The sequence below is a fragment of the Mobula hypostoma genome, chromosome 18 (genome assembly GCF_963921235.1).
Source record: "Mobula hypostoma chromosome 18, sMobHyp1.1, whole genome shotgun sequence".
Classification (NCBI taxonomy): domain Eukaryota; kingdom Metazoa; phylum Chordata; class Chondrichthyes; order Myliobatiformes; family Myliobatidae; genus Mobula; species Mobula hypostoma.
The window spans coordinates 68,501,017-68,524,808 of record NC_086114.1 but is presented as its reverse complement, the minus strand read 5'-3'; the positions used below and the strand labels follow the sequence as shown (position 1 = coordinate 68,524,808).

The 23,792-nt window shown below is 43.8% G+C and overlaps 1 protein-coding gene across 7 annotated transcripts in view; it reads left to right on the top strand.

The window, feature by feature from the left end:
• LOC134358620 (neogenin-like) overlaps window positions 1-23,792 on the top strand; it is a 316,976-nt gene that overhangs the window by 196,844 nt on the left and 96,340 nt on the right. For all 7 annotated transcript variants that reach the window (XM_063071071.1, XM_063071070.1, XM_063071068.1 and 4 more), the window contains exons 10-12: window positions 15,266-15,414; window positions 16,371-16,509; window positions 16,614-16,663. In XM_063071071.1, coding sequence (XP_062927141.1) covers window positions 15,266-15,414; window positions 16,371-16,509; window positions 16,614-16,663 — 338 coding nt within the window. The remainder of the gene's footprint in view (window positions 1-15,265; window positions 15,415-16,370; window positions 16,510-16,613; window positions 16,664-23,792) is intronic.

Below are 23,792 nucleotides of genomic sequence, written 5' to 3'. Positions count from 1 at the left end.
TGACGACTTTCTGAGATTCAGTCATCCACTAAGTTCAGTAAAAATGCTCAAGCCAGTGACTATCACCAGACTTATAATCACAAGAGATTCTGCAGATGCTGCATTTGGGGGCAACCATAGATACTGCGTCCTAGTTGTCTATGTGATACGCAAGCCAGGACAGTACGATATGAAGAGAAGGCTATTGCCCAAGCAGTAGTCTACCGCGCTCCATGCAGATGATGAATCCAAAGAAACAGCAGAGCCTGATACAGTTCAGTACCAGTGGCATCGCAGAAGATGCCATTCAGTGTTGAAACTCAACGTAGGACTGCCGTAGCGTTTCCAGCTCTGGATTTTTCCTCAGGTTTTACTCCCGAAACCTTCTCTATGAGTAGGTATAGCCACAAAGCAAGAGGACGTTTGAGATCAGAGTTTTCCTTCTCCTAAATGAGCTGCCAACCATGACTGACAAATTCCAATCTGCCCAAAGCCACTGGTTTTAAGGTGCCAGTAACCTGCCTTTGCCACTTCTCCTGTCAGTAGAAATTGTTCTGCTAGGATAAGCCACATGTAAAGGCCAGGAAATGGACTTGGTTATCAGAGGCTGTTTGAGATAAAACCCTAAGACCAGAGACAAAGGGGCAGCATTAGGCCATTCAGCTCATTGATTCTGCTCCACCATTCCATCATGGCTGATCCCGAATCCTACTCAACCCCATACACCTCCCTTTTTGCCATATCCTTGGATGTCCTCACTGATCAAGAAACAATCAACTTCTGCCCTAAGTATAGGCACGGACTCGGCCTCCACTACAATCTGTGGCAGAGCATTCCACAGATTTACTACTCTCTGGCTAAAAAATTCCTCCATTACCTCTGTTCTAAAGGGTCGTCCATCAGTTTTGAGGCTGTGCCCTCTAGTTGTGGATACCCCCAACATAAGAAACATCCTCTCCACATACACCATACCTAGTCCTTTCAGCATTTGGTAGGTTTCAGTGAGATCCCCCCACATTCTTCTAAATTCCAGTGAGTAGAGGCCCAAAGCTACCAAACATTTTTCATAGGTTAACCCCTTCTTTCTGGAAGCATCCTCATGAACCTGCTCTGAACTCTCCAACGATAACACATTCTTTCTGAGATATGGGGCCCAAAACTGTTGACAATACTCCAAGTGTGGCCTGACTAGTGTCTTATAAAGCCTTAGAATTATCTCCTTGTCTTTATATTCTTTTCCCCTTGAAATAAATGCCAACATTGCATTTGCTGCCTTTACCATAGACTCAACCTGTAAGTTAACCTTTTGGGAGTCTTGTATGAGTCTTGTCTCAATACTGACCCCCAAGGAACACCACTGGTCACCGGCAGCCAACCAGAAAAGGCCCCTTTTATTCCCACTGTCTGCTTCAGCCTGTCAGCCCTTCTGCTATCCATGTCCTGTAATGCCACAGGATTTTATCTTATTCAGCAGCCTCATATGTTGTACCTTATCAAAGGCCTTCTGAAAATCCAAGTAAATGATGTCCACTGCCTCTCTTTTGTCCACTCTGTCTGTTACTTTTTTCAAGAAATCCAACAGAGTTGTCAGGCAAGATTTCCCTTTACAGAAACCATGCTGAGTTTGATTTATTTTATCATTAGTCACCAAGTACGTTGAAACCTCATCCTTAATAATAGATTCCAACATTTTCCCAACCACTTCGGTAAGGCTAACTGGCCTATAATTTTCTTTCTTTTGCCTTCCTCCCTTCTAAAAGAGTGAGGTATCACTTGCAATTTCCTGTCCTCTGGGACCATGTGAGAATCAAGTGATTCTTGGAAGATCATGACAAATGCGTCTGTTATCTCTTCAGCAACCTCTCTCAGGACTCTGGGATGTAATCCATCTGGCCCAGGTGACTTATTCACCTTAAGACCTTTGAGTTTGCCTCGTACTTTTTTCTTTGTAAAAGCAATAGCACTCATTTCTGCTCCCTGACACTCACGGACCTGTGACATACAGCTAGGGTCTTTAGCAGTGAAGACAGATGCAAAGTACCCATTAAGTTCATCTGCCATTTCTTTGTCCCCCCAGTACTACCTCACCAGCTTCATTTTCCAGCGGTCCAATATCAACTCTCGCCGCCCTTTTACTCTTTATATAACTGAAAAAACTTTTGGTATCTGCTTTATATTATTGGCTAGTCTGCCCTCATACTTCATCTTTTCCCTTTTTATAGCTGCCTTAGTTGCCTTTTGTTGGATTTTAAAAGCTTCCCAATCATCCAACTTCCCACTCAAATTTGCTACCTTATATGCCCTTTCCTTGGATCTTATGCAGTCCTTATCTTACTTTGTCAGTCACGACTGCCTACCACTCTTCCTCTGTTGGACATATCTATCCTGCGCCTTGTGAACTATTCGCTGAAACTTAGGCCATCTCTGCTCTGCCGTCATCCCCGCCAGTATCGTCCTCTAATCCACCTATGCAAGCTCCTCTCTCATGCCTCTGTAATTCCCTTTATTCCATTGTGATACAGGTACATGTGAGTTATGCTTCTCCCTCTCAAGTTGAGGTATGAGTTCAATCGTACTGAGATCACTGCCTCCTAGTAAGATCTGGGTTATTACACAACACCCAATCTAAGATGGAATTACCCTGAGTAGGATTAAGCACAAGCTGCTCTAAAAAGCCATTACGTAGGCATTTAACAAACTCCCTCTCTTGCAATCTGACACCAACCTGATTTTCCCAATCCCCTTGCAGATTGAAGTCCCTCATTACAAATGTGTCATTACCCTTATTACATGCCTTTTCCAGCTCCTTTTGTATTCTCAACCCTACATCTTATATGACTCCCATAATGGTTTTTTAACTCTTGCAATTTCTTAATTCCACACAAAAAGATTCAACATTCTCTGACTCTATGTCAATAATCTCTTTCTAAAGATGTAATTCCATCTCTTACCAACAGAGCCACACCACCACCTATGCCTTCCTGCCTGTGCTTTCGATACAAACTATATCCTTTGATGTTAAGCTCCCAACTATGGCCCTCGTTCAGCCATGACTTCGTGATGCCCACAACATCATACCAACCAGTCTCTAATTGTGCCATGAGTTCATCCATCTTATTCTAAATGCTACATGCATTTAAATACAGCACCCTCAGTCCTGCATTTTCACCCTTTTGAATTTTGCCTCTGTGGACAATTTCTCCTTGCTCTGTCTGCATTTGTACCCAATCGTTGGCTTGTAAACCTGCTGGCTCATCCCCAGCTCTATCAGTCTTCCCGTCGCCCCTGCCGTATTAGTTTAAACCATTCCCAACAGCTCTAGGAAATATGCCCGTAAGAACGTTGGTCCTCCTCGGATTCAAGTGCAACTCGTCCCTTCTGTACAGGTCCCACCTGCCCCAGAAGAGGTCCCCATTATCCAGACATCTGAATCCCTGCCCCTGCTCCAATTCTTCAGCCACCTCGTTCCCTCCCTATCCTCACTGTTGTATGGCATAGGCAGTAATCCTGAGATTACTACCCTTGAGGTCCTGCTTCTCAGCTTCCTTCCTAACTCCCGATATTCTTTTTTCAGGACCCCTTTTTTCTTCCTATGTCATTGGTACCAATATGTACCATGACTTCTGGCTGCTCACCCTCTTTTCAGGATATCGTAGACGCATCCAGAAAGATCTCGGATCCTGGCACCTGGGAGGCAAACTAGCATCTGTGTTTTCTTTTTGCGTCCACAGAATCGCCTATCTGTCCCCCTGTCTACACAGTTCTCTATAACTGCTGCCATCCTCTTCAATTTCCTCCCCTTCGGAGCCACAGGGCCAGACTCAGTGCCAGCGGCATGGCCACTGTTGCTTCCCCCAGGTAGGTCATCCCCCTCAACAGTACTAAAACGGAGTACTTACTGTTGAGGGGGACGGCCACAGGGGCGCTCTCCACTATCTGACATTCCACCTTCCCTTTTCTGACAGTCACCCATTTATCTGTCTTCTATGGCCCTGGGATGACCACCTCCCTGTAGCTCCTATCTTTCACTGCCTCACTCTCCCTAACAAACTGAAGGTCATCGAGCTGCAGGTGCAGTTCCCTAATATGGTCTCTAAGGAGCTGCATCTCAATGCACCTGGCACAGACGTGGTCATCAGGGAGGCTGGAGTCTCCTGCAAGTCCCACATCTGACACACAGAACAGAACACTGGCTCTGTAGACATGTGCCCTATTCTCTCTAGAGTTGAATAAAAAATAAGGAATGAACGTACCTTGCCTCCGCCTGTTCTTGCCGAAGCCCAGTTGAGTCAAAGCTTCTTACCTGGCCTCAAACTACTTCGATGATGACGGCTCCCATGATAACTGCTCTGCTAAGGCGGTACCTTTATTTTATAGAGACTGGGTTTCCTGTCGAAAATCAGACCTGTGTGGGAGCACTCCTGTCGAAAAACTTGCTGCTTTTTCTTGCTGCACGTTATTGGGAGCATTTAATAGGTAGTAGGAGCTTATTCCAATCTTAAGGAACTAGAAATCTTGAGCAACAGGGGAAGGGGATGAAGTAAGACACTGGGAGGGGATAAGTTGAAGAGGTGTACACCAGACTGTTTGAAGCAGGGTCAGAACCATTATTAGGTCACCAACATCCATACATCTTGTCTTTACCCGCTCTCCTCATGCTCTCTTCTCTTCACCTGTCCTCCAATCACCTAAAAATTCACCAAACTTGATCTCCAAATGTACTGCCTTCAGCCGATCTCCACACATCTCCCTGTCCCTGATCTCCTCACATCTTGCCTGTGCATAAGCAGTACAGTCTTGTTGAAGCGTCTTGGCCTGAAGCATCAGTTCTTTATTCATCTCTATAGACACTGCCTGACCTACTGATTCCTCCAGCATTTTGTGTGTGTTAATAAGCAGGACATTCCAAGTGCATTTATTTCCTTCATTTCTCACTACTGAGTTGTGCGGTTAAAAGAATGCTCCTAATGGCAGACGTAGTAGGACCGAGAGAGCATGCCTTTCCCACCGCCTGTTCCCCATAGCTGAATATGAACAGAAGCTTCTGGAAATATTTAGCAGGTTAGGAAGGAATAGGTGACAGGATAAATAGAATTAACGTTTCAGATGTAAGACCATTGAAACATTGACTATTTCTCTTTCTGCTGTGCAGGCCAACCTTGAACTAGAAAGTGCAGGCTTAATGTGAGGGGAGAAATTGAAAGGAGGTGGAATGTAGACCAGTACAGCACAGTAACAGGCCTTTTGGCCCACAGTGTTGTGTGGAACGTATCAAATGGCCACTTAAATCTAAACCCTTCTGCCTATGCAATGTCCATACCCTTCCATCTGATCTAAAGGGATGGCTTATTTACAGAGAGTGAAGAGTAGCTGGAACGACCCGCTAGTGGAAGTGATGGAGGCAGATGCAATTATAACATTTAAAAGTTGTTTGCCCAGTACTTGGACTGGAAAGTTGGAGAGGGATACAGGCCTAATGTGGACAAATGTGTTTGTGATTCTCTGGGAGGTTGCTTGACCTGAATATTGCCAGCACTTCATGCTTTTATTTCTTTTCTCCCATTACTTTGACCTCTTGCTTGATGTACTTTGAATTTGACTATAATGCTAAAAGACTATAAAACACAGGAGCAGAATTAGGCCTTTGGCCCATCAAGTTTGCTGTACCGTTCCTGATTTAATATTTCTCTCAACCTCATTCTCCTGCCATGTTTCTATAACCTTTGACGCCCTGACTAACCAAGAATGTTTCAATTTCTGCTTTAAATACACTCAATAACTTGGCCTCCACAGCTGTCTGTGGCAATGAATTCCATAGATTCACAACCCACTCACTAAAGAAATCCCTCCTTATCACTGTTCTAAATGGAAGTCCCTCTACTCTGAGGCTGTGCCCTGTAATCTTAGATTCTTCTCTACATTCAGTCTATTTAGGCCTTTCAATATTTGATAGGCTTCCATGAGATCTCTCCTCGTTCTTCTCAACTCCAGCGACACAGGCTGTCTGTTGTAGTTTCAAGCCCATGGCAAAGAAATGGTTAGTTTCTGCTCTCTGTTGCAAAGCGCTTTGACATTTCTTTTTATGCTACTGAGTAGCATTCTGTTTGATCACTTGATTAAAACAAGCAGAAGCTGAGTGCCAGGAAAGGCAAAAATTCTGCTCAGCTGTATATCACAGAGATGAGGATCGGGGCTGAATTACGAGCTCTGTACTTGGGCCGAGCACACCCTCATTGTCTTGCTGCACCACTGAGAGACCCCATTCAAACTGGAAATGCATGCTTTGCAGTTGCCTAGGAAGAAAGATTGAGTTCTCAGTTAACTTCACTGTTGTGATTGTGTTCAAATGAGAAATTCAAACATGGTGCACCCCAGATCTTTGGGTTGAACCTTTTGATGTGAATTACCTGAGTTGTGGGAAATGATTTTTATCTGAAGTTCTGCCAGGCCTCCAGTGTATTATCATCTCTTGGGAATTTTAATTTAACATAGAACATAGAACATAGAACACTACAGCCCTTTGGCCCACAATGTTGTGCCAACCCTTTAACTTACTCTTAAAATCAATCTAACCCTTCTCTCCTCCATTTTTCTTTCATCCATGTGTCTATCTAAGAGTCTGTTAAGTTCCCCTGATAGGTCTGCCTCTACCACCACCCCTAGCAGCACAATCCACAAACTCACCTCTCTCTGTCTATTAAACTTAGCTCTGACATTCCCCCCCCCCGCCATACTTTTCCTCCAATCGCCTTAAAATTATGCCCCCCCGGACAATTTTTCAGATAATCTTCTCAAAACATTTAAAACTGAATTTTGTTGAGATTCTGAAATGTTATTTCTGTACTTCGACTTGATTACGATCTCTGTATATGGCTGCTGAACCTTCAGTGTGCACCCTGGGCACCTGCAGTCAGTCTGACCAATGGTCTTCAGACAAATCCGTCTCGCTGGGCAACATTCCTCGTTCACCGGCTTTTTGTTTGAATTTACTACGTATGAAAAGGGAGGATAGGGTGCTCTGTTAGCGTGATGCTATTACAGCTTGGGGTGTCAGAGTTCAGTCCTGGCATCATCTGTAAGACATCTGTATGTCTTCCCGGTGGAATGTGTCGGTTTTCTCCAGGTGCTTCAGTTTCCTCCCAGAGTCCAAGTACTGGTTGGTGGGTTGTAAATTGTACCGTGATTAGGCTAGGGCTAAATTGGCTGTTGCTGGTGGTGTGGCTCGAAGGGCTGGAAGGGCTGGAAGGGCGTATGCCACACTGTACCTCTAAAGGTGTTAGTTGCTGCCTCATTGAAGAACAAATCTTCAGTTGGAATGCAGTCTGTTAGCATGCGTTTAGGCTTCTGAAATGCATACCTCTATGAATACGGAGTCCCTATTTCTGATACACTTCCCTTTATCTGCCCAGGATGGCCCTCGGATTTCATCCCCTACGAAATGGTTATCACAGGGATTGTGAAGTCGGCAATCCTTTTGTGGTGCACTGATGTCTGAGTTGGACACGTACAGCCGGAAGGGCTGCGACCCACGGGAGCAATGCAAAGAACAATCCCGAGAAACCAGTTATAAACTGATAAACACAAGAGATGCTGGAAATCTTCTGCAACACACACAAAATGCTAGAGGAGCTCAACAGGTCAGGCAGTGTCTAAGGCGAGGAATAAGTTGACATTTCAGTCTGGCCTGAAATGACTTTGTATTCCTCTCCATAAATGTTGCCTGATCTCCAGCACTTTCTCTGTTTTGCTCAGTTATAAAGTGGTTGAAGTTTGGAGGGGTGCATATGTGTGTCTGTGTTGTACAAGGTGACCTATTGTGTACGTAGTGACTGCAGGAAGGTGATGTAGTAGCATGCCAAAGATTAGTCAGCACTTCTGAGATTATCCCACTGAGAGTCATTGATGAGGTTTAGGAGATTGGGAGAGGTATTGTAGAACACACAGCCTCATTCTTCACTGTAGCTGGTCAGAATGTCAACAACTGTTTCCATTACATCTTGTTGGGGATGGTGTTGGTGTATTTAGAATGGGAAGGTGTGCGATGCAATGTGTCAGTTATTACATCTTGTCGGGGATGGTGTTTGTGCATTTAGAATGGGAAGGTGTGTGATGCAACGTGTCGGTCATTATTTCTGTGGGATGGGCCAAGCCTGGAGCCTATTTTGGCAGGCAGCAGCAGCTGGGTAGGATGAAATCTGATGTTGCGGCACTAATTGAAAGAAATGGCTCATGACTGAATAAAGCAAACAACTGTCAGGCTTGTTAGAGTTGTTTTATGTTTCTTTACTTGCTCTGCTAAACACCGTTAATTAAACATTTACTTCTTTCACCATTATGTTCAATGCAGTTTGATTTTCATTCAGCCTTCCCGCACGCCAGCAGAATGGTTGGAATGAATTTCCTTTGTGCTCAATGAACCCTGAAGTGGGTGTTGTGACACTCATTGAAGGAAGCTTGGGCACTGGCGGTCTTCCTCAGAGGCACGGTGGTTTGCACTGAGCCAAGTCTTGTTGAGCTTTGCAGGGAAGCAGTAACATTGCTTTGGAAACAATCCCAGCCTGCTGCTTGTGATATAGGTGTGGGCAGTGGTTATTCACACCAAGTAATGGACGATGTTCACATGTTCTTACCTGATGTATTAATGTCCAGAATAGAATACAAATCAGAATTAGTTTAATGTCACTGGCATAGGTCATGTAATTAGTTGTTTTGGGCAGCAGTACATTGCAATACATAATAAAAAGGACTATAAATTACAATAAGAAACATATTTTTAAAAATAACTTAAATAAATAGTGCAAAATGAGAGCCAAAAAAGGAAAAAAAAATAGTGAGATAGTCTGCATGGGACATTAGGAAAATGTCAAAAGCATGTTTCTGACATGTCATAAAATTTGTTTTGTGGCAGCTGTACAATAAAAACATTACTATCAGGAATAATAATTAATATTATAAAATAACTAAGTAGTGCAAAAGATTCGAAGTAAATTTACTATCAAAGTATGTATACAGTATACAATCCTGAGAATTGTCCTCACACAGGCAGCTATGAAACAAAGAGATGCCATGGAATCCGTTCAAAGAAAATATCAAGCAGCAAAGAGCAAGCGAGTAACACACAGAATATTAAACGTCACATCACAGAGTCCATGAAATGGTCTGGGAGCGTGAAGCTTAGTTCAGTTCAGTTCAGTCTAGCGCTATGTCGTTTGTTGTGACTGTAGGCCGCAGAGCCAGCAAAAGCACCACTGTTCAAAATAATAACAAATAGTAAGGTAGTGTTCATGGGTTCATGATTTGTTCAGAAATGTGATGGCAGAGGAGAAGAAGCTGTTCCTAAGATGTTGAGTGTGGGTCTTCAGGGTCCTGTACCTCCTCCCTGAATGTAGTAATGAGAAGTTCTAAGTGGCAAGGGTCGTTCTTAAGCATCACCTTTTGAAGGTGTTCTCGATGCTGGGAAGGCTAGTGCCCATGATGGAGCTGGCTGAGCTTACAACTTTCTGCAGTTTTTTCTGATCCTGTGCAGAGCTCCTCCATTTCAGACGGTAATGTAACCAGTCAAAATGCTTTTCAAGGTACACCTGTAGAAATCTGCTAGTGTCTTTGGTGACACACCAAATTTCCTCAAACTCCTAATGAAATAAAGATGCTGACGACCTTCTTCATAATTGCATCAATAGATCTTCAGAGATGTTGACCCCTCGATGAGGACTGGTGTGTATTCCTGCAACTTCCCCATCCAGAATTCCTTGATCATTTTTGTGACGAGGCATAGAAGCGCAGCTTTTGGTGTGGCTGAAAAGGAAGGACAGAAAATGCGGGACTGACTAAGTCTATTGAAAGCTGTAGGGTGTGGCAGGGGAATATCTCTGCCACTGCTCCGCCATCAGGAGATCAGGATTAAGGAAGCGAAACATCAATGAATGGTGGTCCCTGGCTGATGACCCTGCAGCAGATCTAAGGGCACTGTTGGAGGCACGGCAGGCAGCAATGCCAAGCAGGAAACATGATCCTGTAAATCACATTATATTCAATTTTTGATACGGAGCCTTCTCCCCATGTCTGAACCTAACTTACCTATCCTCAGCAACAATTCTAACCTCTAGTCTTCTCTAAATTTCTCCTTCCTCTTCTTCATAAATATGCTCCTTAAATCCTCTCTCTGATCAGCCTAGTTATTGATGTAGCTGGTTGTCATCTCGTCTCTAACATCCTATCAGCCATTTGCAAAGGTTCTAGTGCAATGTAAAATGCAGATTGTTACTGTTTTCGTAGGATTAAGTTACAGAGATTCTTCTTCCTATAATTTGATTTGGGTTCTGAGCACAGTCCAGAGGGATTTTTACAGTCAAGTCAAGTTTACTGTTGTTATTATTAGGCAACATGGGTTTATTAGATTATAATTTGAGGCATTACTGAGCTTGTTGTGTGTGTCGCTGAAGGGTGAATTACACTGGTTTAATATTTCAGAGCGTGATTCCTCCATGAGCCTACTGATAATTCAACAGCTGTTACACTTGCAGTCAATGTGCTGGACAATGTTTGTGTGTAGATGATTGCCTCCAGCATAGAGGAACTTAAGGAGATGAACTTGTATTGGTTTTATAAAGCATCTCAAGGTTATAAGTTATGTGCATTTTTTTGCCAAGTTCCCAATTTTGTTTTCAAAAAATTCTCCCACATTTTCTCTTCACTCTCAGGAGGGCCCTGCCTCACTAATGTACAATGTCGGCTGTCTCCTGCTTCGTATGAGCGGGTAGGACATGGGCTGAGGTGGCAGAATATCAAGGTGCTGGTGCTGTTCCCACTCAATATCCAGTTATGCAGCTTTCAAACACAAGCTGATTCCTTCTTTTGGTACATTGTTCAAAGTCAAAATATATTACTATTTATACTTAATTCCATTCTCCTTCCTTCAGTTCCTTACTGCAGTGTGCTGAAGCTCACCCAGGTGCCCCTACAGCCATGCAGACAGGGCTACTCCTGCCTCACTAGGTGTGTGAAGAAGCTGGCCTAGTTACTCCACTGTCCTCACTGGTTGGGAACTACCTCAGATTCTGCAACCCTCACGCTATTGCTGCATTCTTCTCTCCTCCTCTCCACCAGCTCCATTACTGACCCTAGCAACAACTGCCTGTGCGTGTGCACGAGTCCTGATGCGGCTGACATGTTATACACTTGTCAAGCTACCTCACTTATCAGGATCAGGATTAGGTTTATTATCACAGACATCAAAGTTCCTTTAATTGGAACATCGGGACGTTTCTGTCTGGTTGAACCTCAAATCATATCGACCCTAGATGTATTTATGAGAGATGGGGTCTAATGGAGCAGCCATTTTCGGAGTGGGGGCTAGAGTCAGTGTGGGAACTTAGTGGCTTCAATGACAAGAGGATGAGGCCAAAGAAACAGATAGGAAGGGGAGGTTTTTCCTTTCTTTATTTCTGATTTAGTCTTGGATGCCCAGAGTACAGTGCAGGCAGGATGGCAGATATGGCAGTGGGATACTCCTTCTGTAGGATGAGGGAATTCATGGAACCTGATGGTCTCCCTGATGATTACACCTGCCGGAAGTGCAGCCAATTCTATTGGGAAGAGTTTAAACTAGATTTGCAGGGGGGTGGGAACCAAAGTGAAAAGGCAGAGGATGGGGAGGTTGGCACACAAGTTGAGTGGGCTTGTTAGGAGTTTGCCAGGAAAGATAGGCAGATGATAGAGCAAAGATGCACACAGCCAGATTGTTTTGAGATGTCTATTTTAATGTAAAGAGTATCGTAAACAAGGTGGAAGAACTTAGAGTGTGTTGGACCAATATGTGGAACTATGATATTGTGGTCATTACAAAGACTTGGATATCTCAAGGGCCGCTGAGTGTGCCAGGCTTTAGATGTTTCAAAAAGGACTGGAAGGGAAGCAAAAGAGCTGGGAGCATGGCATTGCTAATCAGGGATAGTATCCTGGCTGCAGAAAAGGAGGAAGTCATGGAAGGATTGTCTACTGAGTCAGTGTGGGTGGAAGTTAAAAACAGGAAGGAGGCAATAACTCTATTGCAAACAACAGGAATTCTGCAGATGCTGGAAATTCAAGCAACACACATCAAAGTTGCTGGTGAACGCAGCAGGCCAGGCAGCATCTGTAGGAAGAGGTGCAGTCGACTTTTCAGGCCGAGACCCTTCGTCAGACGAAGGGTCTCGGCCTGAAACGTCGACTGCACCTCTTCCTACAGATGCTGCCTGGCCTGCTGCGTTCACCAGCAACTTTGATGTGAATAACTCTACTGGATGTTTTTTTATAGACCCTTCCCCCCCAATAGTAACAGAGACATAAGGACTGGCATCTCTTAGAGTAAGTGGTTTGGATGTGCTGGAGTTTGTTAGGTGTGTTCAGGAAGGTTTCCTGACATAATATATAGAAAAGCCAATTAGAGGAGAGGCTATACTTGATCTGGTATTGGGAAATGAACCTGGTTAGGTGTCATATCTCTCAGTGGGAGAGCATTTTGGAGATAGTAGTCACAACTCTAATCTCCTTTACCATAGTTCTGGAGAGGGATAGGAACAGACAATTTGGGAAAACATTTAATTGGGCTGGGGGAAATATGATGCTATTAGGCAGAAAGTTGGGAACATAAATTGAGAGCAGATGTTCTCTGGGAAATGCACGTCAGAAATGTGGCAAATGTTCAGGGAACACTTGCATGGCGTTCTGCATAGGTTTGTTCCATTGAGGCAGGGAAAGGATGGTAGGGTAAAGGAACTGTGGTGTACAAAGGATGTGGAAAATCTAATTAAGAAAAGAAATGATTATGAAAAGTTCAAGATAACAGGTACCATCAGAGCTCTAAAAAATTAACACGGTTGCCAGGAAGGAGCTTCAGAGTGAAATTAGGAGAGCTAGAAGGGGCCATGAGACGGCCTTGGCAAGCAGGATTAAGGAAAACCCCCAAGTCATTCTACAAGTATTTGAAGAGCAAGAGGATGAACCATGTGAAAATAGGACCAATCAGGTGCAGTAGTTGAAATGTGCATGGAGTCAAAGGAGGTAGCAGAGGTTCTTAATGAATACTTTGCTTCAGTATTCACCAGGGTAAAAGAATCTTGGCAATTGTGGGGATGACATTTTGAAAGAGGATATTCTGGAGCTTTTAAAAAACATTAAGTTAGATAAGTCGCCGGGTCTGAATGAGATCTACCCTAGGCTACTGTGGGAAGCGAGGGAGGAGATTGCTGAGCTTCTGGTGATGATCTTTGCATCATCAATAGGGACAGAAGACATAGCAGAGGATTGGAGGGTTGCAAATGTTGTTCCCTTATACATAGTCTGATTAGGGATGTCAAGAGCAGGTCATGCCTTAGAAGTCTGATTGAATTCTTTGAGGATGTAACAAAATACATTAATGAAGATAGAGCAGTGGATGTAATGTATATGGATTTCAGTAAAGCATTTGATAAAGTTCCCCATGCAAGGCTCATTCAGTAGGTAAGGAGGCATGGGATCCAAGGAGGCCTTGCTTTGTGTGTGCAGAATTGGCTTGCCCACAAATCAAAGTGTGGTTGTAGATGGTTTGTATACTACATGGAGGTCAGTGATCAGTGGTGTTTTGCAGGGATCTGTTCTGGGATCTCTCCTCTTTCTGATTTTTGGAAACGACCTGGATAAGGAAGTAGAAGGGTGGTTTAGTATGTTTGCTGATGACACAAAAGTTAGGGGTGTTGTGGATAGTCTGGAAGGCTGTCAGAGGTTACAGTGGGTCATTGATCGGATGCAGAACTGGGCTGAGAAGTGGCCAGATGAAAGTTTTGGTAGTCAAATTTGAGGACAAAATATAATAAGTTTGGAGGATCAGAGAGATCTTGCGGTCCGTATCCATAGAACACACTCAAAGCTGCTGCTCAGGTTGACGATGTTGTTAAGAAGGCGTATGGTGTGTTGGCCTTCATCAACTGTGAGATTGAGTTCAAGAACTGTGAGATAATGTTACAGCTATAAAAGACCTTACTTAGACACCACTTGGAGTACTGTGTTCAGTTCTGGTCACCTCACTACAGGAAAGATGTGGATACTATAAAGAGAGTGCAAAGGAGATTTACAAGGATGTTGCCTTGATTGGAGACCATGCCTTATGAGAATAAGTGAACTTGGCTTTTTCTCCTTGAAGTGACAAAGTGATAGAGATGATGAGAGGCATTGATTGTGTGGATAGCCAGAGGCTTTTCCCCAGGGCTGAAATGGTGCATAGTTTTAAGGTGCTTGGAAGTAGGTACAGGGAGGATGACAAAGGCAAATTTTTCACACAGAGAGTGGTAGGTGTGTGGAATGGGCTGCCAGCGCCGGTGGTAGAGGCGGATATGATTGGGTTTTTTAAGAGACTCTTAGATAGGTACATGGAGCTTAGAAAAATAGAGGGCTATGTGGTAGGGAAATTCTAGGCAGTTCCTAGAGAAGGTTACAGGGTCGGTACAACATTGTGGGCCGAAAGGCCTGTAATGTGCTATAGATTTCGATGTTCTATGTACTTTGTTCTATGGCATACATCATGAAATATGTTGTTTTGCCAGCGCAGTACCGTGCAATGCATAAAAGTTATTATAAATTGCAATAAGAATATAAATAAATAGTTCAAAAAGATAGCTAAATAGTGAGGGAGTTTTCAGGGGTTCATGGACTGAATCAGAATCAAGTTTATTATCACTGACATGTATCATAAAATTAATTGTTTTGTGGCAGTAATACAGTGCAATACATAAAAATTACTATAAATTACAATAAAATATAAATAAACAGTGCAAAAAGGGTGCAAAATAGTTTTCATGGGTTCATGGATGGTCAGAAATCTTGCTGGTAGAGGGGAAGCTGTTTGTGTGTGACATTGAGAGCATGTCTTCAGGCTCTGAAACCTCCTCCCTGATGGTAGTGATGAGAAGAGGGCATGTCCTGGGTGGTGAGGGTCCTTCATGATGGATGCTGCCTTTTGAAGACACTCTTGAGAATGTAGTGGTTTACAGTGATGCAGTTAGATCTCCCTGAGCACACCACACCTGTAACCAATTGGAATTAATTCATTGTGAAAGGAATCAGAATCAGAAACTGGTTTAACATGTTGTGAAATTTGATGCTTTGCCGCAGATATAGATAGATTAAATTATGTAAGTAGTGCAAAAAGAGAGCAAAAAAAACTAAATAAAGGCAGCGGTGGAAATTGGTCTTGTTTTTGTGCCATTTGACTTCATTTCATATGGGTTAACTGTGGAAAATGTGTAAGTGAGATCTTTCTGTGTTCTTTCAGTTCAAGTTCCTGGACCTGCCCAAAATCTGTTTGCACAAGCAAATTCACCCACCTCCATCACAGTGACGTGGCAGGAACCTTTGTCAGAAAATGGCCCCATTGTGAACTACAAACTCTACTATATGGAGAAGGGGGCAGGCAGCGAGCAGGTGAGGAAACTCTGACATTTGCTTTCTTCAGCAGTCCTGCTGGGTCAAACAGCAGGGCAGAATAAACAGAAATGACCCAAGAGGGGTGGGTTGTTTATGGTGTTGGATACTTGGCAATTGGTGGAGTGATCTCCAGTACCATGAGTTTAATTGCTGAGATCACAGGCTTTAGGGACCAAGATCATAAACACAGGTGATTCTGTAGATGCTGGAACACGTACAAAATGCTGGAGGAACTCAATAGGTCAGGCTGCATCTACGGAAAGAAAGAGTTGACATTTTCGGCTAAGACCCTTCATCTTCTGAACTTTATCACAGGATAAAGTTTTCTTTGCAGTTAAAGAAGAGGGATGATTTTATTGAAACATACAAGACCCTGAGGTGCTCAACAGGGTAAATGCTAAAATGTCTCCATTGATGGGAAAGTCTCAAGTGAAGATACATAGTTAAAGGATTAGTGGACAGTCATTTAATGAAGGGTGTCGATCTGAAACGAAGAGTCTTAAGGCCAGATGTACTTCATTCCTGCCAGCAGCTCAGCCTAGGGCAGGGTGGGGACTGTGACAGGGGTATGCTGGTCTAAGGTCAGGCAACACCCTTCATTCATAGAGCTGGGCATGCCACTTTTCTCTGGCAATGGCTGTCCTGTTAGTTAGTTTGTTAAGCCCCTGTCAGCAACTTGCCATAGTCCTCTGTTGTTCCTAGGTATAGCTCATCTTCTTCCATCCTTTTCCAAGAATGAGGTCTTTGGAGCTTCTGTTGGCATTTCTGGAGCTCTGGGGTTTTACGGGATAGGGTTGCTAGCTCCATGCCCAACCCTCCTTTCGATGCAGGGCTTGGGACTGTCCATGTGGAGCTGATGGTTTTACTTTATTTTTCTGTTTGCTGGAGCTTATCATAACATGAAATGGAAGTCGGACGAGTCTGAGATTACTCTCATGATTTTTCCTTTCCAGGATGTGGATGTTGGGAGCCTGTCTTACACCATCAATGGGTTGAAGAAGTTCACTGAGTACAGCTTCAGGGTAGTGGCATACAACAAGCATGGGCCGGGTGTCTCCACCGAGGAGATAGTGGCCACCACCTACTCTGGCGGTAAGCTGAGACTCTGACATGTTTTCCTGATGTTGTTGAATGTCTGACAAGTTGTGTGTGGCATTTGCTTCCACTCTGCCTTACTGACTAGCTGTCTATTTTAGTTCCTAGTGCACCCCCACAGAATGTCACGCTGGAAGTTCGCAATTCCAAGGTGAGTCTTTGACTGAACCCAGAAAAGGTGATGCACTCCCCAGGTTGGGTATGTCCACCATTCAATTATATCCTTGTTGGACATTAACAATTGTACTTGCCCTCACTGTCCTTGTAACCCTTGATATTCTTCACCGAGGTATATCTATCAAGCTCTAGGAAGTTCTCCAGCTTTTTGTGAGAGTATGTTTCAAGTTTCTACCCTTTTTGTCTAATGAAGTGCTTTCTTACATCACCCTGGGAAGCCTCGCATGGATATTAGGGTCACAACCCTGTTCTCTCTTCACCCAAGGAATACAAGGAACAGCAGACCAGCTGAACGGCAAAATCAGGAGGCATCTGTCATTCCATGTAAGGAACAGGAGACCTTCTGGCCCCTGGGCTCATCCTGCCTTTCAGTGAGATCAAGGCTGATCTATTCTTGGCCACTGTCCTGTACTCCTGGGCTCCCTTGGAGTTAACATGTCAGTCATTTTCATGACCACTGAGAATAAATTCCTTCCCATCCCCAGCTGAAATATTCAACGCCTTATTCTAAAACGCTGCCCACTAGTCCTAGATTCCCCAGTGAGGGGAAACATTCTCTCAGCACCCAGCACCCATTCTGTCAGTTCCTTCAGAAGATTATGTTCCAATAAGTTCACCTCTCATTCTTCTGTACTCTCATATATTAATGTTTTGCATTCTCACCCTTTGTGCCTTGACCTCTCCATGCCAGAGTCAACCTTGTGGACCCTCCCTGCACTGTTTTTGGTGCAACAGATCCTTCTTTAACCGCGGAGATCAGAATCATGCCAGATGCTCCACATGGAGTCTCACCAGCACTCTGCAAAGTCCTACTGGTTCTGCTTTATTCCCATTTGTATTCACCTCAGTAATGGATTCCATCACTTCCCATTCACAGATGTATGGCTTTCTAGCCTGTAGTCTCCTGCTTTCTGAGTTTTCCATGGCATTATATTTGCGATTTTTCAGTCCTCTGGGACTTCTCCAGAGTCCCAGGAATCTTGTTAAAATGCCTGCACCATTCCTGCGGCCAAGCAAGAGTCATCAAGTCAAGGACACTGTTCCTATTTAGCCTTGTTAGTTGGTCTCAGTTTTTCTCCAGTGATAGAAATTAATTTCCTCCCTAGAGCCCCATAATTATCTGTTATTATTCGGCTGTTTTCAATGTTGTCTACTGTGAAAACTAATCCAAAATAATTATTTTGAATCTCTGCCATTTCCTCATTTCCCATTATTAATTTCCTAGTCTCATCCACACAAAGACCAACACTTACTTTGTCCTCTCTCATCCTTTTGGTGTAGCTGTAGAAGATTTTGCTGTCAGATTTTAATATTTTGCTAGTAAGCTCTGTTAAAAGAGTGATGAATACAGGACTGAAGGTGTTATATTTGAATGCACACAGTTTACAGAATAAAGTAGATGATCTTGTAGCGCAGTTAGAGATTGACGGGTCTGATGTTGTGGGCATCACTGAATCGTGGCTGAAAGAAGTTCATAGTTGAGAGCTTAATATTTGAGGATACACGTTGTATTAAAAGGACCAGCAGGTAGGCAGAGGGTGTGACGTGTCTTTGTTGGTAAAAATTGAAATCAAATCCTTAGAAAGAGGTGACACAGTTTCAGAAGATGTAAAAGACTTCCAGTACAGGCCTCCGAACAGTAGCTAGGTTGTTGGCTACAAATTACCACAGGGAATAGAAAACGCATGTAAAAAGGGAAATGTTAGGATAGTCATGGGGAATTTAAATATGCAGGCAGATTTGGGAAAATCAGGTTGGTGCTGGATCCCAAAAGAAGGAATTTATAGAATGCGTACAGGATGGCATTCTAGAACAACTTGTAGTTGAGCCCACTAACAGAATGGCAATTCTGGATTGGGTGTTAATGTAATGATTTGATTAAGAAGCTTAAGGTAAAGAAACCCTTAGGAGACAGCGATCATAATATGATAGAATTCACTCTGTAGTTTGAGAAACAGAAGCTAAAGTCAATGTATCATTATTAAAGTGGAGTAAAGGGAATTAGAGAGGCGTGAGAGAGGAGCTAGCCAAAGTTGATTTGAAGAGGACACCTGCAGGGATGACGGCAGATGGCTGTTGTTTCTGGGTGAAATTCTGAAGGCACAAGAACGATGCATCCCAAAGATGAAGAAGTATCCTAAAGGGAGGATGAGGGATCTGTGGCTGACAGGGAAGTCAAAGACAGTATAAAAGTGAAAGTGAGGGCATGTAATATTGAATAAATTAATGGGAAGGTAGAGGATCGGGGTGCTTTTAAAAATCAATAAAAATCAGTATGGTTTTTTCTAGGGAAAATCTTACCTGACAAATCTGTTGGAATCCTTTGAGGAAATAACAAGCAGGATAAACAAAGGAGAGTCAGTGGATGTTATTTGTTTGGATTTTCAGAAAGCCTTTGACGAGGTGCCACACATAAGGCTGCTGTGCAAGATAAGGGCCCATGGTATTACAGGCAAGATACTAGCATGGATAGATGGCTGGCTGATGGTGATTTGTGGTGTGCCGCATGGGTTGGTGTTGAGACCGCTTCGTTTTATGTTGTGTGTTGGTGATTTGGATGAAGGATTTGATGGCTTTGTAGCCAAGTTTGCAGATGATACGAAGATAAGTTGAGGAGCAAGTAGTGTTGAGGAAGCACAAGGACTTAGATAGAGTCGGGGAATGAGCAAAGAAGTGGGAGATGGAATATAGTGTAGGGGATTGAATGGTCATGCACTTTGGTAGAAGGAATAAAGGAATCAAGAGAACCAAAATACAAAAACAACAAGTAAACCTGAGGCTTTATGGGGCATTGGTTAGACTGCACTTGGAGTATTGTGAGCAGTTTTGGGCCCCTCATTGAAGAAAAAGCTGTGCTGGCATTGGACAGAGTCCAGAGGAGGTTCTTGAGAATAATTCCAGGAATGAAAGCGTCAATATATAAGGAACATTTGATCACAAACAAGAGAAAGTCTGCAGATGCAACACACACAAAATGCTGGAGGAACTCAGTAGGCCAGGCAGCGTCTATGGAAAAAAGTACGGTTGATGTTTCGGGCCGAAACCCTTCAGCAGGACTGGAGAAAAAAAGCTGAGGAGTATTTTTAAAAAGTGGAGGGAGGTGAGAGAGAACCACCGGGTGATAGGTGAAACCGAGAGGGGAGGGATGAGGTAAAGAGCTGGGAAGTTGATTGGTGAGATGAGGTGAGAGAGGAATGTTTGATGGCTCTGCATGTGTACTCACTGGAGTTCAGAAGAATGAGGGTAGGATCTCATTGAAATCTATTAAATATTGAAAGGCCTAGATTGAGTAGTTGTGAAGGGAATGTTTCCTGTAGTGGGAGAGTATAGGACCAGAGGGCACAACCTCAGAATAGAACCTTAGAACAGTGAAGAAAAATGTCTTCAGCCAGAGGGTGGTGAATCTGTGGAATTCTTTGCCACAGAAAGCTGTGGAGCATCATTGTGTGTATTTAAAGCGGAGGTTGATAAGTTCTTGATTTATCAGGGTGTCAACACTTACAGGGAGAATGCAGGAGGATGGGGTTGAAAGGGATAATAAATCGGCCGTGGTGGAAAGGCAAGCATACTTAATGGGCCAAATGGCCTAATTCTGCTCCTATGTCTTATGGTGTACTTTTATCTTCTCCCTCTTTAGTCATCCGTAGCTGGTTTCTAACAAATCTCCTAATTCTCTGGCCTTCCGCTGGAAGAAAGATGCTCCTGTGGCATACAGTTCCACAGGGGCCAGTAACCTTTCATACTTCACTCTTGGATGAACATCTTGTCCATCCTAGAGCATCGAAGTTAATCTCAACTGTCTCTCTCTGTCTCAACACCAACATCAGTGCCCTTCACAACTTGGTGAGTGGGCAATGATCAAGGGCAGGAAAACCCTTGAACCTAGTTAATGAGGCAGTGAATTGTGTTGTTTTTTTTTGCTGAGTGTGTTGCTTTAGTTCCTAGATCTGTTAAAGTTATCCACACAAAATTCTGGAGGAACTCAGCAGACCAAACAGCATTTATGGAAAAGAGTAAACTGTTGACGTTTCAGGCCGAGACTGTTCTTCAGGACTGATGAAGATTGTTTACTCTTTTCCATAGATGTTGCCTGGTCTATTGAGTTCCTCCAGCATATTGTGTGTTATTACTTTGATTTTCAGCTTTGGTAGATTTTCTCTTGTCTGTTTTAAAATGCTCTTTGTTTCTGAAGCGATGTGATTAAACCTCGGAACTGCATTGGGGTCTCAAGTGTTTACTGCAGTGCTTATATTTATATTAAAAAGTAATCAGTTAGGCTCTGAGAGAGGGAAAGTTATGCCTAACGAGCAAGGTTTGCAACTCATAATATTTCTGATGAAGATTGTGGAGATAGAGATTGGCTTTTGGAATGTGTTGCCTAGCCTGGCAGCTGTTCTCATTTCACTGATGTGTTTGGGAGTTGACTGTGTGAGGGGAACAGGATGAAGAGATTCCACCTCTCAGTTTCACATTCCTCAATACTGGCGGCATGGAAATTCGACCCCATTTACCCAGTGTGGTTCCCTAACACACAGCACCATCCATAACGTAAGCTATATGGCATAGCAGCTCCTCTGCCCACAGACATTTCCTTATCACCCACACTGTTATGTGTGAGGCTTGCAGACTACAACACCCAAAGCAGGGTGCGTAGTACACACATCTCATGCGTGCCACCATGTGCAAGTGCTATCTGAAGAGCAGACATCATAGTTTGGGGTGCCATTTGGGCCAAGTACTACAGGGAAAGTCATTGCTAGTGGTGAAGTTTAATGGGTCCAGGAGTATTGAGGGTAGGGTGCCTGATAGGGAGGGATGAGAGGAAGAACAGTGCCATATTCATGGATTGGGCAAGGTATTTCAGTGGGAAAGTCCTGTAGCCAGTTATGAAGGAGGGGGACCAGAACAACCTTGGATTTTGGCAACAAGAATCTTCATAGTGCAAAAATAAGTGAGCTGGCGTGTTGTGCTGTGAACAGGTGGAGATATGGACAACAGTTAACGACTTGTGCTCTCCAGGCTAAGGCAGACCTCATCCTCTGGGTGAAAGGCAGCATTTCATATGATGTGAAACAAGTGCTTTCAATTGTTGGACATTGGACATCACTGCACCTGCTCAGTGGCTACAGGAGTAGGGGTGGTGCCTTGTAGAAGGGATGAAGTGTGCAGTGCATTGGATAGATTGAAGGTGGATCACCTGTCGGTAGACCTATTGGAGCTGGCGAGATGTGCACGTGGGGGGTGTGCAATGGATGGATGTGAAGGTAGCTGTGAGTTGGGAAATGTAAGGGGAAAACGGGTTTATATTGGGTAGATGTGGAGATAAGACCATAGGGCACAGGAGCCGAATTAGGCCATTCGGCACATCGAGTGTACTCTACTATTCTATCTGGGCTGATTTATTAAACCTCTCAATCCTATTCTCCTGCCTTCTACATGTACCTTTGATTAATCAATAACCTATCAATCTCCACCTTAATATAACCAATGATTCAGCCTGCACAGCATCTGTAGCAATGAATTCCACAGATTCACCATTCTCTGGCTAAAGAAATTTCCTCCGCATCTCTGTTTTAAAGGTACATTACTCTGTTTAGAGGTTGTGCCCTCTAGTCCTGCACTCCCCCACTACCGGAAGCATTCTCTCCACATCCAATCTGTCTGGGCCTTTCAATATTTAATGAGATCCCCTCTCATTCTCTGAAACTCCAGCGAGTTCAGGCCCAGAGCCATCAAATGCTCTTTATTCCCGGGATCATTCTCGGGAACCGCCTCTGGACCCTGGCCAATGCCAGCACTTCAAAACTGCTCACAATACTCCAAGTGTGTTTTGGCCAATTCCTTATAAAGCCTCAGCATTACAACTTTGTTTTTGCATTCTACTCCTCTTGAAATAAATGCTAACATTGTGTTTGCCTTCCATAACACCAACTCAACCTGCAAGTTAACCTTTAGGGAATCCTGCTTGAGAGCTGCTAAGGCTCTTTGTACCTCTATTCTTGAATTAGTCATAGTCATACTTTATTGATCCCGGGGGAAATTGGTTTTCGTTACAGTTGCACCATAAATAATAAACAGTAATAGAACCATAAATAGTTAAATAGTAATATGTAAATTATGCCAGTAAATTATGAAATAAGTCCAGGATCAGCCTATTGGCTTAGGGTGTCTGACCCTCCAAGGGAGGAGTTGTAAAGTTTGATGGCCACAGGCAGGAATGACTTCCTATGACGCTCTGTGCTGCATCTCGGAGGAATGAGTCTCTGGCTGAATGTACTCCTGTGCCCACCCAGTACATTATGTAGTGGATGGGAGACATTGTCCAAGATGCCATGCAACTTGGACAGCATCCTCTTTTCAGACACAACCGTGAGAGAGTCCAGTTCCATCATTACAACATCACTGGCCTTACGAATGAGTTTGTTGATTCTGTTGGTGTCTGCTATCCTCAGCCTACTGCCCCAGCACACAACAGCAAACATGATAGCACTGGCCACCACAGACTCGTAGAACATCCTCAGCATCGTCCGCCAGATGTTAAAGGACCTCAGTCTTCTCAGGAAATAGAGACGGCTCTGACCCTTCTTGTAGACAGCCTCAGTATTCTTAGACCAGTCCAGTTTATTGTCAATTCGTATCCCCAGGTATTTGTAATCCTCCACCATGTCCACACTGACCCCCTGGATGGAAACAGGGGTCACCGATACCTTAGCTCTCCTCAGGTCTACCACCGGCTCCTTAGTCTTTTTCACATTAAGCTGCAGATAATTCTCCTCACACCATGTGACAAAGTTTCCTACCGTAGCCCTGTACTCAACCTCATCTCCCTTGCTGATGCATCCAACTATGGCAGAGTCATCTGAAAACTTCTGAAGATGACAAGACTCTGTGCAGTAGTTGAAGTCCGATGTGTAAATGATGAAGAGAAAGGGAGACAAAACTGTCCCCTGTGGAGCCCCAGTGCTGCTGACCACTCTGTCGGACATACAGTGTTGCAAGCACATGTACTGTGGTCTGCCAGTCAGGTAATCAAGAATCCATGACACCAGGACAGCATCCACCTGCATCGCTGTCAGCTCCTCCCCCAGCAAAGCAGGGCGGAT